The sequence below is a fragment of the Oncorhynchus clarkii genome, chromosome 15 (genome assembly GCF_045791955.1).
Source record: "Oncorhynchus clarkii lewisi isolate Uvic-CL-2024 chromosome 15, UVic_Ocla_1.0, whole genome shotgun sequence".
In the NCBI taxonomy this organism is placed as follows: domain Eukaryota; kingdom Metazoa; phylum Chordata; class Actinopteri; order Salmoniformes; family Salmonidae; genus Oncorhynchus; species Oncorhynchus clarkii.
The window spans coordinates 15,819,737-15,835,526 of NC_092161.1; the positions used below are offsets into that span (position 1 = coordinate 15,819,737).

The 15,790-nt window shown below is 47.4% G+C and overlaps 1 protein-coding gene across 1 annotated transcript; it reads right to left on the reverse strand.

Moving 5' to 3' along the window:
- Positions 1-1,946: 1,946 nt before the first annotated feature.
- LOC139366704 (pinopsin-like) lies at positions 1,947-13,765 on the reverse strand. Its single transcript, XM_071104392.1, has 5 exons — positions 13,399-13,765; positions 10,898-11,086; positions 9,978-10,117; positions 3,920-4,153; positions 1,947-2,315 (listed from the first exon to the last, which is right to left on the reverse strand). Exons 1-5 carry the CDS (start codon positions 13,763-13,765, stop codon positions 1,947-1,949), a joined length of 1,299 nt encoding a protein of 432 aa, XP_070960493.1.
- Positions 13,766-15,790: the final 2,025 nt, after the last annotated feature.

Genomic DNA, 15,790 nt, shown 5'->3' on the forward strand with positions numbered 1-15,790 from the left:
AGAGAGGAAGCAGAAAGAAAGAGTGGAGAGGAATATATTTGAAAGAGATGAGGGGTGATAGGGAGCGAGAACATGTCCTTGTCTCTCCTCTCCTCTCCTTTTCTATTCGCCTCTCTTCTATTCTCCTTTGTCTCGTCTCTTCTCTTCTCCCCGCTTCTCTTCCCTTCTCCTCTCCCCGCTTCTCTTCCCTTCTCCTCTCCCCGCTTCTCTTCCCTTCTCCAATCCTCTGTAAGAGGCTGTACAGACAGACTTATCTTCTTCTCTCTGGGATATATATATACAGTATATATAAACATTAATAATTGCACAAAATGTTACTTCAAATGATCTTATTATGAAATGCTTAACACACTGTATCAAATCCCCTTGTGTATCAAATCTTCAATCAGTGCTTCTGTACGAAGCATGGAAACAGGGTCAGAGAACCCATCAATAATCCTAATATCAACTAAATGCACAGAATATCCTGCTCTTTAGGCAACAAAACATCATCAAATAATATGTTCTCTGCCAAAAAACAGTCTCTCTGAAATGTTCCTGCATAGCTAAAACATACTATTAATTAATGTAGCTAATAGTGAATAAAAGAACAAGCTTGCCCTATTTTTGTAGCTTGGTGTAATTTGTTGTTGTGACATAGCTAATGTGTTTTTTAATTAAATCCTCTCAGGTGCTGGTGTGCTGATTCCCCATCTCTGACTGTAAGGTCTACCCCTAGCATGCTAATCATTCATTCAAACCCAAAGCAAATTGTTATTTTTGTCATTGCTAGCATGCTATTTCTCCATTCAAATCTAATACAAACAGACTCACGCTTGTTTCATTGCTGGCATACTAATTCTCCATTCAAGCCCAATACAAACAGGCTAATGCGCTAATGCTTGTCTTGTTGCTAGCATGCTTACTCTCGAAACCAAATGCTAACATGCTAATCCTTCACTTCAGGTTTAATCTCGGAAATCTCAGACAAAGGTCAGCAACAGCACTGGGATTAATGACGGATTCTCTTGGTAAACCTCAAGAAAATTAAAAAAAGGAAAACTATCCGGGGACGGTCCTCTTCAGACAGACAACTCTCCCAACAAATCACGAGGCAGACATGCCAGAACGTCCCGATTCGAAAAACAAAGTTTGCAGGCAAAACATTTGCAGTGGTTTTAGTGAAGGTAGTTGATGCAAACTAGCCCCTTGCAAAATGCCCTCATTAAAAAAACTCCCTGAACTCCATCTTGCTAGCTACCATTTTGTGTCTGGGGGATGTTTACGGTATGGCAACAAGCGGATAAGGCAGTGACTGTGGCCATCCAGGACCTCTATACCAGGCGGTGTCAAAACTGCATTGTTGGTTAAGGGCTTGTAAGTAAGCATTTTACTGTAAGGTTTACACCTGTTGTATTCAGTGCATGTGACAAATACAATTTGATTTGATTAGATTTGTAAGAAAGCCGAATGGCCCTTTCCTCTATGTCAAACTGATGTTGTATACAAACAGGCATGTTAAGCTTGAACATTGGTACATTGTGGGAGGCAACCCGTCTGTCTAGAGAGACTACTTCAGGTTGAAGTTGCTCATCGCCACAGATCTAGGATCAGCTTACCCTGGAACAATGTTCCTGACCTGAGCCATCAGAGAAATAATTTTGTGCTCAAAATAAACATTTTCACCATCATTGATCTAATCAACAATTAATTTACAAATAATTCCACTGGTTACTGTGTATATACATGCCAGTGTGTGTGTGTGTGTGTGTGTGTGTGTGTGTGTGTGACTCCTGGGGACTTTATCCTCACCTCTAACAGATCTGATCATTCACATTGATAAGAACAAAACCACCTCCTGCACAGCTTCAAATGACTACTACTCAGAACCCTCCATCTTACCATGACATATCTCCTTCTTACTCTTAACGTACATCATGTCTTGGGAACACAAAGCCTTTCTCTCTTTATCCATTGTAGTGAGCTACGAGGGTCAGTCTTGGTTTGGGAGTGGCAGTGGGCGTGGTTTGGACCGGGGGAGGGATTTGGAGAGGGGGCGTGGTTTGGACCGGGGGAGTGATTTGGAGAGGGGGCGTGGTTTGGACCGGGGGAGGGATTTTGGGAGGTGACGGTGGCAGGTTATCCGCTACCACTAAGGAACTGTTGGCAGAGTCAGTCGGAGTGGGAGGGCCTACTGACGCCAAAACAACCGGCACGCCGTGTCCGTTTCCATTGCGAACGGTCCCGAGAGTTTTGGTCGCCGGTGACGACGCCTTCAAACTGGAGCTTCGGTCAGGAGTAGAACATCTTAGCAAAGCCTTGAAACACCTGTAGAACTACACACACACACACACACACACACACACACACACACACACACACACACACACACACACACACACACCGCATCAATGCAGTCAGCTGTGTTTCAGCCACTAAACAGTCTTCACATCTTTATCTGCAATTATTCAGCCTTTATCAAATCAAATCAAATGTATTTATATAGCCCTTCTTACATCAGCTGATATCTCAAAGTGCTGTACAGAAACCCAGCCTAAAACCCCAAACAGCAAGCAATGCAGGTGTAGAAGCACGCTGGCTAGAAACACTTCCTAGAAAGTCCAAAACATTGGAAGAAACCTAGAGAGGAATCAGGCTATGAGGGGTGGCCAGTCCTATTCTGTGTGTCCTGTGTGTGTTGTTGTCTGGTCAGATTATTCTAGATCTCAAAGGGCCATCAGTCAAATGTAATATGATTGGGTCCCATAAGTCTGTCATATGCCTGCTCATATCATCACTGCCACACTCTCTGTCTATATTAGTTTTCATTGGAGATTTCATTGTGCAACACTATACTGAGAAAGAGAGAGAGAGAGAGAGAGAGAGAGAGAGAGAGAGAGACATGGAGTGAGAGGGTGAGAGAGAGAGAGAGAGAGGAGGAAACATGAGGGGGTGAGAGAGAAATATGAGAGGGTGAGAGAGAGAGAGAGAGAGAGAGAGAGAGAGAGAGAGACAGAGAGAGAGGGAGAGAGAGAGAGAGATGGAGAGAGGGAGAGATGGAGAGATGGAGAGAGAGGAAGAGATGGAGAGAGAGGTAGAGATGGAGAGAGGGTGAGAGAGGGTGAGAGAGGGAGAGGGAGAGAGAGAGAGAGAGAGAAAGACATGGAAAGATGGAGAGAGGGGGAGAGAGAAACACACACACACCAACATCGCATGAACACAGAAATGCACACTAGTAATCACACATTGATTGCTGCATTGAGAACTGATCCGAGGGTCAAATCAAAGAGTCAGAGCACATCACAGAGTGCGTTTGGATCGGTGCAAATGATTATATTATGCTAATGTTAAGTATCAAGGGACGGGAGAATTTTCAAATCAAATCCAATCTAGCATTATTGTATCATCCAAGTACACACCCACAGCTTTCTCGCTCTCGCTCTCACCCCCCCCCCCCCCCCCCACACACACACACACGGCCACACAAAGACACATACACAGTACATAAACTAACACGCACAACATACAAGCAGGGTAATAACACCTGAATGAACATAGTGTACTTAGCATACTTTCCAGTTCCACACATATACTTGTAGTCTACTACATTTTACCCAGGACAAATCCGACCTCAACACTGAGACAACATTATGTGGTGGTTGTGTTGGGATGTAGTATCTGCTGATCTGCATCTCTACATTGATGTGAATGGGTGCGTGCGATAGGGCACGTTGTCTTTGGTCGCGGGGATGCTTTCAAAACGCAGGCACAGGTTGCAGGTTATTTTACAGACAACACACACGCTCTCTGTGGCAGTCCGCGCAGCCTTTTAAGTCTTCAGCTCCTCTCAACTAACTGTCACCATGGATACGGCTGGGAGGAACTGAAGACTGACAACGCCACACAGGAGTTCAGGGTGTGTGTGTGTGTGTGTGTGTACCTGTCTGTTCATATAGATGTATATAACAGGGTTGATGACTGTAGATGTCTTGGCCAGCAGAGAGGGGACTATGGTGACCTCAGGGGTCAAAAGGTTGCGAGGGCCAAAGGTCGACAGCAGGGCCGCTACACCGTACGGCAGCCAACACAACAGGTAACACGTTACCATGGTTACCACCATCACCAGCACACGTTGCTCACGACGACGGGTTACCGCCGTGCTCACATTGCTCACCTGGAGGGAAGACACACACACACACACACACACACACACACACACACACATAGACTTTAACTAGCTTGTTAACACATTCTCATTTTAGATAGAAACACAAGCTAGTTAAAGTCTATACATTAATGAGCCTCAGAAGTCTCCCTAACAACCTCAATCCCCAGGAATCCTCAACTTTCTTCATCCTGTACTCTTCTTAAGGAAGATTGTGCGTGCATTCAAGAAAGTCAGTTTTGGGGTTGATGATCGACGACAATGAATGATCTTTAGTTACTCTGTGACATCTGTAGCTGTATTATATAGCACTGCTGCTATTCTGCAGTTGAAATAGATTTCAGATACTCCATGTGTATGTTGTTTATATTGAGTGACAGTTTCAAATTGATTGCACAAGTATTCATGCAGAAGATAGTATCATTTAGAGATGGTTATTGTATAGAGATTTGGGATCATCAACTAGATTAAGCCATGGGCCAATTATTTATTAAGCAGATGCTCAGGGGGCCGAAACACTACAAATAATTGGCATATTGCATATTGACCGCAATAAGTCCAAACAGATACACTATTTTTTTTTTCACCCCCTTTTCCGTGGTATCCAATTACAGATGCACAATTGAGAGCATCCTGTCGGGCTGTATCACTGCCTGGTACGGCAACTCCAATGCCCGTAACCACAGGGCTCTCCAGAGGGTGGTGCGGACTGCCCAACGCATCACTGGGGGCACACTGCCTGACCTCCAGGACACCTACAGCACCCGATGTCACCGGAAGGACAAAAAGATCATCAAGGACATCAACCACCCTTGCCACGGCCTTTTCACCCTGCTATCATCCAGAAGGCGAGGTCAGTACAGGTGCATCAAAGCTGTGTCCGAGAGACTGAAAAACGGCTTCTATCTCAAGGCCATCAGACTGTTAAATAGCAATCACTAGTCGACTTCCACCCAGTTACTCAACATGATGTGCCTGCAGCACTCCAGGACCAGGGTTCCATGCCCTAGAGACATAACTAAATATTGTATGTGCATTTCCATATATCAATGACACTAACAAAAGGGTTGAATTGTTCAGCAACGTGCAGTAAATGCTAACACAGCTTTGGTGATGAAAGGTACATAATGCATTTATTGTCATCTCTCTATCAGGCTTGCTGTGACATGGGCCTGGATGGTGCCACATCTTCAAGCTGCCAGACTGAGGACTGTGGCCTTCAGTTGTACTGAACCCAAGGGTCTTACCTGGAAACAGGATGCACCTGAGCTCTATTCTGAGTCTTATAGCAAAGGGTCTAGAGTTCCTTGAGATGTTTCTACAACTTGATTGGAGTCCACTTGTGGTAAATTCAATTGATTGGACATGATTTAGAAAGGTACACACCTGTCTATATAAGGTCGCACAGTTGACAGTGCATGTCAGAGCAAAAACCAAGCCATGAGGTCGAAGGAATTGTTTGTAGAGCATCCGAGACAGGATTGTGTTGAGGCACAGATCTGGGGAAGGGTACCAAAAAATGTCTGCAGCATTGAAAGTCCCCAAGAACACAATGGCCTCCATCATTCTTAAACGGAAGAAGCTTAGAACCACCAAGACTCTTCTTAGAGCTGGCCGCCCGGTCAAACTGAGCAATCGGGGGAGAAGGTCCTTGGTCAGGAAGGTGACCAAGAACCCAATGGTCACTCTGACAGAGCTCTAGAGTTCATCTGTGGAGATGGGAAAACCTTCCAGAAGGATAACCATCTCTGCAGTACAGAAACCTGGCACCATCCCTATGGTGAAGCATGGTGGTGGCAACATCATGCTGTGGGGATGTTTTCAGTGGCAGGGACTGGGAGACTAGCCAGGATCGATGGAAAGATGAACAGAACAAAGTACAGAGAGATCCTTGATGAAAATCTGCTCCAGAGTGCTCAGGACGTCAGACTGGTCGAAGGTTCACCTTCCAACAGGACAACGACCCTAAGCACACCGCCAAGACAACGCAGGAGTGGCTTCTGGACAAGTCCTGAATGGAGGACTGAATGTCCTCTCTGAATGTCCTTGAGTGGCCCAGCCAGAGCCCAGATTTGAACCCGATCGAACATCTCTGGAGAGACCTGAAAATAGCTGTGCAGCTATGTGAAACATGGCCTTTGAACACGTTCTGTCATACTGAATGCAGCCCAGGCAAATGTAATCGATCATCACGCCATGGCATTGATCAACCAGTGGTGTGTTAGATACCACCCACATACGTTTGCTTGATCACCCCTTTATACTGGAGGAAAAATACATAAATAAAGAAATAATATAAATGAATAAAATTAAAGAAAGTGGGATAATTTTTTAAAATGTGTATTTATCTATTTTTGTGTGCAATCATTCATCCATGTATTTATTTATCTAATTACGTGTGCATGTGACATTTATTCATTTAATTCTAATTATGGCAGCTTTGGTCCTCCATATCAGAACCACAAGTTCCATTCCTAATGTAAAAGAAGATGATGTCTGTGTGATTACTACATGTGGTGGTGATGAAGATAATAAAAGTCCTGGACTGAGAAGCATCTGTACTGTCTGTAGTGATTCAGAACCTGAAATATCATCATTAAGTCCACAGTGGGTGATGGTATCCATGCTAAACGCTCAGACGGCTAGATGGGTTTTTTTTCAACTAAACTGTCACATCTTGTCACGTTCTGACCTTTATTTCTGTTTTGTATTTATGTAGTAGGGTCAGGGCGTGAGTTGGGTGGGCAGTCTATGTTTGTTTTTCTATGTTTTGGGGCAGTTCTATGTTTTCGGCCTAGTATGGTTCTCAATCAGAGGCAGGTGTCATTAGTTGTCTCTGATTGAGAATCATACTTAGGTAGCCTGGGTTGCACTGTTTGTTTGTGGGTGATTGTCTATGTTAGTGGCTTGTGTCAGCACAGGTCTCATTTTGTAGCTTCACGGTCGAATTTGGTTTATTGTTTTTGTTACTCGTTTGTATAGTGTTCAGTCTTTCTTTATTAAAGATTCACCATGGACACTTACCACGCCGCGTATTGGTCCTCAGATCCATCTCGCCTCTCCTCTTCAGACGAAGAGGAGGACGACCGTGACAGAATCACCCACCAACCAAGGACCAAGCGGCGTGGTAGAAAACAGCGACGACAGCAGCAGCAGCAGCAACAACAACAGCGGCCGGTATCACAGGACTCCTGGACATGGGAGGAGATACTGAACGGAGAGGGACCCTGGGCACAGGCTGGGGAATATCGCCGCCCCAAAGCAGAGCTGGAGGCAGCGAAAGCTGAGCGGCGGCGATATGAGGAGGCAGCACGGCAGTGCGACAGGTACGAGAGACAGCCCCAAATTTTTTTTGGGGGGGGGCACACGAGGGGTGGAGCTAAGCCAGGTAGCAGACCTGCGCTCACCCCTCGTGCTTATTATAAGCAGCGCGATACTGGGCAGGCACCGTGTTATGCGGTTAAGCGCACGGTGTCGCCAGTACGTGTCCATAGCCCGGTGCGCTATAGGACAGCCCCCCGAGAGTGTCATGCGAGTGCGGGCATCGAGCCAGGGCGTATGGTGCCTGCTCAGCAGGTCTGGTCGCCGGTACGCAGTTTTGGTCCAGGGTATCCTGCGCCGGCTCTGCGTGCTGTGTCTCCGGGGCGCTGGGAGGGTGCAGTGCGTCCTCTGCCTGCGCTCCGCTCGTGCCGGGCGAATGTGGGAATGGAGCCGAAGGGAGAGGTGCGTGTAGTAAGCACTAGATCTCCCGTGCTTACCCACAGCCCGGTTCAACCTGTGCCTGCACTCTGGACGGTCCGGGCTAGAGTGGTTATCCAGCCTGGGGAGGTGGTGCCAAGGTTGCGCACCAGAGCTCCAGTGCTCCCCCACAGTCCGGTCCTTCAGGTGCCTCCTCCTAACCCCAAGCCTCCTGAAGGGCTCCCCAGCCTGGTGGTACCTGTGGCAGCCCCACGCACCAGGCTGTCTCTCTGTCTCCTCCCTGCAGGTGGTCCCGCCTGTCCGGCGCCGCTGCCGGAGTCTCCCGCCTGTCCGGCGCCGCTGCCGGAGTCTCCCGCCTGTCCGGCGCCGCTGCCGGAGTCTCCCGCCTGTCCGGCGCCGCTGCCGGAGTCTCCCGCCTGTCCGGCGCCGCTGCCGGAGTCTCCCGCCTGTCCGGCGCCGCTGCCGGAGTCTCCCGCCTGTCCGGCGCCGCTGCCGGAGTCTCCCGCCTGTCCGGCGCCGCTGCCGGAGTCTCCCGCCTGTCCGGCGCCGCTGCCGGAGTCTCCCGCCTGTCCGGCGCCGCTGCCGGAGTCTCCCGCCTGTCCGGCGCCGCTGCCGGAGTCTCCCGCCTGTCCGGCGCCGCTGCCGGAGCCTCCCGCCTGTCCGGCGCCTCTGCCGGAGCCTCCCGCCTGTCCGGCGCCTCTGCCGGAGCCTCCCGCCTGTCCGGCGCCTCTGCCGGAGCCTCCCGCCTGTCCGGCGCCTCTGCCGGAGCCTCCCGCCTGTCCGGCGCCTCTGCCGGAGCCTCCCGCCTGTCCGGCGCCTCTGCCGGAGCCTCCCGCCTGTCCGGCGCCTCTGCCGGAGCCTCCCGCCTGTCCGGCGCCTCTGCCGGAGCCTCCCGCCTGTCCGGCGCCTCTGCCGGAGCCTCCCGCCTGTCCGGCGCCTCTGCCGGAGCCTCCCGCCTGTCCGGCGCCTCTGCCGGAGCCTCCCGCCTGTCCGGCGCCTCCCGCCTGTCCGGCGCCTCTGCCGGAGCCTCCCGCCTGTCCGGCGCCTCTGCCGGAGCCTCCCGCCTGTCCGGCGCCTCTGCCGGAGCCTCCCGCCTGTCCGGCGCCGCTGCCGGAGCCCCTCTGCCCAGAGCAGCTGTCTCTCTGTCCCGAGCAGCTGTCTCTCTGTCCCGAGCAGCTGTCTCTCTGTCCCGAGCAGCTGTCTCTCTGTCCCGAGCAGCTGTCCCTCTGTCCCGAGCAGCTGTCCCTCTGTCCCGAGCAGCTGTCCCTCTGTCCAGTGGGGTCATTGAGAGGGGTGGTCATGCTGAGAAAGCCACGGAGGCGGACAATAAGGCGGACTAAGACAATGATGAGGTGGGGTCCGCGTCCCGCGCCAGAGCCGCCACCGCGGACAGACGCCCACCCAGACCCTCCCCTATAGGTCAAGGTTTTGCGGCCGGAGTCCGCACCTTTGGGGGGGGGGTACTGTCACGTTCTGACCTTTATTTCTGTTTTGTATTTATGTAGTAGGGTCAGGGCGTGAGTTGGGTGGGCAGTCTATGTTTGTTTTTCTATGTTTTGGGGCAGTTCTATGTTTTCGGCCTAGTATGGTTCTCAATCAGAGGCAGGTGTCATTAGTTGTCTCTGATTGAGAATCATACTTAGGTAGCCTGGGTTGCACTGTTTGTTTGTGGGTGATTGTCTATGTTAGTGGCTTGTGTCAGCACAGGTCTCATTTTGTAGCTTCACGGTCGAATTTGGTTTATTGTTTTTGTTACTCGTTTGTATAGTGTTCAGTCTTTCTTTATTAAAGATTCACCATGGACACTTACCACGCCGCGTATTGGTCCTCAGATCCATCTCGCCTCTCCTCTTCAGACGAAGAGGAGGACGACCGTGACACATCTCTTAACTCTCTAAGCTCTAAACTCGTTTTATAAGCATGGGGAAATAACATTGTTGGTGAAAAGATAAGGAGAGAAGTGTGTATCAAAATAGTAGTGGGGTGAGGATTTGACATGTACATGGAGAGTATATGTTCAGCAGGTGGTGGTGCCACAGTTACATAAACCCCAGGCACTTAGCTCTAAACTCAACTCTCTAAACTGTAAACTGAGTGAAGTGTTAGAATAGGTCAGAGGTCGGGGGTTAGTTACCTGTTTGATAGCGCTGAGCAGCTTGCCGTAGCTGTACATTATGACAGAGAAAGGCAGTAACAGACAGAAGGTGAACAGACAGACGATGTAGGAGATGTTGTTGGGTGTCTGGGTCCTCCAGTCCACTGAACAGGTGGTTCCTAGAACACAGTACAACAATACACACTGTCAATATGAATACTGTTACTATGAATATGGTTGCTGTTACTATGAATACTGTTACTATGAATACTGTTACTATAAATAGTGTTACTATGAATGCTGTTACTGTTACTATGAGTACTGTTACTATGAATACTGTTTCTGTTACTATGAATATTGTTACTGTTACTATGAATACTGTTAATATTACTATGAATACTGTTAATGTTACTATGAATACTCTTACTATGACTACTGTTACTATGAATACTGTTACTGTTACTATGAATACTGTTTATGTTACTATGAATACTGTTTGTGTTACTATGGATACTGTTACTATGAATACTGTTTCTGTTACTATGCATACTGTTACTATGAATACTATTACTGTTACTATGAATACTGTTGCTATGAATACTGTTACTGTTGCTATGAATACTGTTACTATGAATACTTTAACTATAAATACTTTTACTATGAACAATGTTACTGCTACTATGAATACTGTTACTATGAAGACTGTAACTATAAATACTGTTACTGTTACTATGAATACGTTTACTATGAATACTGTTACTAGGTAATAAATACTGTAGTTCCATATGCCAACAGATTTTCTTTGAATGGAAGACTTCTTATTGCACCTTCACTCTCTCTCACACACACACACACACACACACACACACACACACACACACACACACACACACACACACACACACACACACACACACACACACACACACACACACACACACACACACACTCGCACACACCTGGTCCCTCAGGGCCATAGCTGCTCCAGCCCAGCAGCGGGGGCAGTGTCCAGGCCAGGGCGTATACCCAGGAGAAACACACTCCGGCCACCGCTGTACCGAAGTCAGTACCATCCGCCTGCATCCGACACAGCATGGTACAGCAACGCTCATAGGACAGCACTGCCAGGGAGATCAGAGACACGATACCTGGAACACACGCACAAGAGTCTGGAGAATAAGAGGGAGATTTAAACCCCAACATTAATTATTTGTATGTTTAATCACTTTAGGCTACTATTGAAGTTCATTGAGAAAATCTTACTCAAGATCCCGACAAAAGTTGTGATGCAGCTCTGCTGAACATTAAAACATTAGACCTGGCAGTGGCGATTTTAGCATGTAAATCTTGGTGGGGCAACAACAACAAAAAATGTGTAGATGCATGCCAGAAAAGCCACAACACAACAATACATTAACTGCCCACAAGCTGTTAGGGCCTACATAAAGCTGTCCCAACAGCAGAGTCCCAACAGCAGTCCCAACACCTTACCACTGCTACACCTGGCTATCAGCGGAGCTTTGTTTGGCAGCGAAACAGTTCATTCAGCCTCATTTACTGCCTTTAAAAAAAACATGGCTGACTTGCTTAAACAAATGTGGTTTCTACTGGAATTTGAGATGTACAAACTACGGCATAAGGGGATGACAACTGGATAAGAAGCCATCCATTATTTTGATTAAGACATTAATGAACGAGCTAGGACGTAATCAATATAACTACTTGTTCAGCACCTTTGAAATGTGCAGCGACAGAATTCAGAACATGGGCCGTTCTTACAGTATTCTCCCTGTACACCAAGTCAGAACCGTAGAATAAATAAAGGGGGAATATAAGCAGACATGGAAAGCTCTTACAATATTCAATGATTACATTTCTCTAAAACAGGCTATGGGCTACATGTGCACCACCAAGTCAGAACAGTAGGCAAAATTAAGAGGGGGAAAGGGACCAAATTATTAGGGTGAGGAACATTGGCTACTAACAACTTACTATTTATTTGTATTTAACCAGGCAAGTCAGTTAAGAACAAATTGTTATTTACAATGATGGTCTACACCGGCTAAACCGGGACAATGCTAGGCCAATTGTGTGCCGTCCTATGGGACTCCCAATCACAGCTGGTTGTGAAACAACCTGGATTCGAACCAGGGTGTCTGTAGTGACGCCTCAAGCACTAAGATGCAATGTCTCAGACCGCTGCGCCACTCGGGGGCCCACAACATAACATACACTTAGTATTAATTTCTTAGCTACAGTGTACATATCTCCCCGGCATATTACATTATTTTGCAGCAGTATACAAGACATTTCTGGACTCACCTTGTTGTGGTGTGCTCACTTGAACAGGAAGGTGGTGTGACGGTCTTTCGTGGACAAATTGTGTCATCAAACTTTGTTATAAAAGTCTGGCATTCTCTGGATTTATAGTGTATTCAAAACAACTGGGAACTCGTAAAAAAACAAGGTCGAATCATGATGACATCAGTGATCTTCAGGTCAAGCTCTAAAGAAAGGCCTAGTTCCCAACTTCCGATTCTGCGTTGGATGACCTTTCAAAAAAAAATTCAGAGTTCCCAGTTGTCTTGAACTTACTGAAGTCAGATTTTCAAGTCCTGTGTTTCCAATTATTTTGAGCGCTGCAGAAGTCATATTGGATTGACAGCATGGCCAATGTTGAATGTTTATCATTTTAAGCTTGGAAAAGAGACCCTTAAACCCAGACTCGGGACCACTCCACTGAATAGCAGGCTAGTGATTGCTTTGCAACGCTTGCAGTTAGCCACTGATTCCTTACAAACCACTCATTGTTGAATTTGCGATTTCCATCTTGTTTTTTAATGTTTATGTCCAATGGCCGATGAGCACAGATACATTTTATCTACAATTTCTCTTCATTATTTCTCTTCATATGACAAGGATTAAAAAGGATTTGCCAGTAGATTGTCGACTTGATTCATGATGATGACTGCTAGCTTACAAAGTAAGATTTTTAAAGTATGATGTTGACATGATCAGTCCAATCAAAGCTACTGTAGATATAACGTGGTTTGACGTTATTTTCAACTGTGGCCAATGACCTTGAGCTTTCTTGGATGGGCACTTCTAATGTAACTCTATGGCAGCACCCATGAGGCTTGAATTTGCGAGCTCTACCCTTACATTTGGCAGTGACTGTCCCCAAGAGTGACAGAACAGTGAGCCAATCACAGCGCAACTAGAGAACATTACCAACCCCTACAAACCCGTATTTCCCACAAATTTGTATGCGGCTTTATTAACTCCATTGAATTACATTGTTTGCAAACTGATATCAAACACATTTAGTGAATACTTTCAGCTGAGCTGCGTTTGTTGGCAAAAGGAAATTATTTCAATTGGTTAAGGTTAGGGTTTGGGGTTGTGGTAGGCTAAGTTTAGTCGATAAATATGACACACACACCCACACTAGGCTACTCACCCAAACAGGAGTTGATGAAGCCATACCAGACGCATCCCGCCCTACCGATCAGCCACCTGCCCTGCGTAGCAGCAGCGAAGCTGAACGGTGTCCCGAGCACGCAGACCAGCAGGTCCGAAACACACACACTCAACAGCAGGACGTTGATGGGCGAGCGCAGCGTATGGTACCGGCAGAATAACGTTAACACCAGGAGGTTGTTGAGGAAACCGAATGTACCTATGAACCCCAGACACACTGCCACCACGAGATGTCCCATAGGACTCAGAGAACCTGAGCCTCCTCCCTGCGTGACAACCGTCTTACCGTCACTGACTCCCCATGGGCAGCTCACGCCGCAGCTCAGACTAACGTTAGACACTATCATACCGGCCCGTTAGTTACTCTACAGGTGACCGGTGGAGTTTGGAGGAAAGATAATCCATTTGGTTTGGTCTCTCTGTCTCTGTCAGCCCATCACGAGAGGAGCACAAACAGCCGCGTGAAACATTGTAGTGTTTACTCACATCCAACTCTGCTCATGGGCTGGAGAGAAAAAGGACACCACTAAAAAAGTGAAAGTTCGTTCACTGTTAGCTGAAAAACAACATCCCTTCATCAGGTGAAGCAACTCCGAATTCCACTAGGTAGAAACGGCAGTCCTCTCCTGCGCCCCGCTCACCGACTGGCTGCGTAAAGTTCAGTTAACTCTCAGTGAAGGATGTGTGTGTGTTTCCCTCCCCGTGGTCCACCGTGTGTACTCGGAGGTCATCTTGCTCTGCCCGCCACCGGGAGTCTTCTCGCGCTTTTAAAGGTGTGACGTTACATATCCTGATGCAAGAGAGTGTAAGGGAAAGGATTGGTTGGAAAAGGGGGCACATGGCAGCATAAGTGGTCATTTCATAATAATAAAAATAATAATGATGTTTCATTGTCACATTCACCGAATAGGTGCAGCATAATATGTTATTTTACAGGGTCAGCCACATTAGTTGAGTAGTATGGCGCCCCTGGAGCAAATTAGGGTTGTGTCTTGCTTAAGGGCACATCGACGGCTCAGGTATTCGAACCAGCGACCTTAGTTACTGGCCCAACGCTAATAAGAGAGAAAATGATATTCATAAAACTGGTGTTTGTTGTTGATATATCCTTTCAACAAAACAGGAAACTGGAAATGCTTCTCTCCAGACCTGCCATATTCATTCTCCTCTCTAATGAATTGGGGTTCCCACCAACCTGTTGTTCTTCAAAGCAAACATACTGTACCTACATAGACGACAGATACTTGGCCGATGTGATGTAAGCCTACACATTTCAGCACATTGGACAGCACCCTTCAGGCAGGACGTTTGATGGATGTATCAAAGCCAGATTTTTGATTCGCTGAAACAGTGATTTCTGATCCGACTTCCTCTAGTTATTATTATAAGGGAAAAAATGTTGAACAAATTCGGGGGCAATAGAAAAGCAGTAGCTAGAGAGATTATTCTGATTGGGTTAGGTCAGCCAATGTAATTCACTGTCAGAGCACTGGGAAATCAATGCTATTGGGCTGGACACACAGAAAAGCACACACACACATTTATCAGGGCAGAGTGAGTTGTTATTTTGAAGACTTGTGTTAGTTCCCAAAGCTAATACTCTTTAGCTCATGCATACGGACGCTCACACACACACACACACACACACCCACACACACACACACACACACACACACACACACACACACACACACACACACGTCTTCCAGACTGTTGTCTACCCGGAACTCAGGGTCAGAGATAAAGAAGAAAGATGAAATAAAAGAGAAAGAGAGGGAGGAGACAAAGTGACAGAGAAGGAGAAATATAAAAATATCACCAGCTGTTATGTTTGTGTCTCTCTGCTAACATTGTCCTTTAGCTGTCCTGCTAATACAGCACTGTGGAAATACATGGAGGGAGAGAGGGAGGAGAGAGAGAGGGGAGGGAGGGAGAGGGGAAGGGAGAGAGAGAGGGAGGATAGAGAGAGGGGAGGGAGAGAGAGGGAGGATAGAGAGAGGGGAGGGAGGGAGAGGGGAAGGGAGAGAGAGAGAGGGAGGATAGAGAGAGGGGAGGGAGAGAGAGGGAGGATAGAGAGAGGGGAGGGAGAGAGAGAGGGAGGATAGAGAGAGGGGAGGGAGAGAGAGGGAGGATAGAGAGAGGGGAGGGAGAGAGAGGGAGGATAGAGAGAGGGGAGGGAGGGAGAGGGAGGATAGAGAGAGAGAGAGACAGGCTGGTGAAGGACCTGCATTTACTGTTAAGAGTATCTCTCTCTCTCTATCCTCCCTCTCTCTCTCAATTTCATTTCAATTTAAGGGGCTTTATTGGCATGGGAAACATATGTTAACATTGCCAAAGCAAGTGAAGTAGATAATAAACAAAAGTGAAATAAA

Excerpts from the sequence above, each read along its gene's own strand:
- LOC139366704 (XM_071104392.1), bottom strand. The coding sequence starts at position 13,765 with ATGATAGTGTCTAACGTTAGTCTGAGCTGCGGCGTGAGCTGCCCATGG. Across the intron at positions 11,087-13,398 it reads CTTCATCAACTCCTGTTTGG|GTATCGTGTCTCTGATCTCC; the intron begins GTGAGTAGCCTA and ends CGTGTGTTCCAG. Across the intron at positions 4,154-9,977 it reads TGCTCAGCGCTATCAAACAG|GTGAGCAATGTGAGCACGGC; the intron begins GTAACTAACCCC and ends TCTTCCCTCCAG.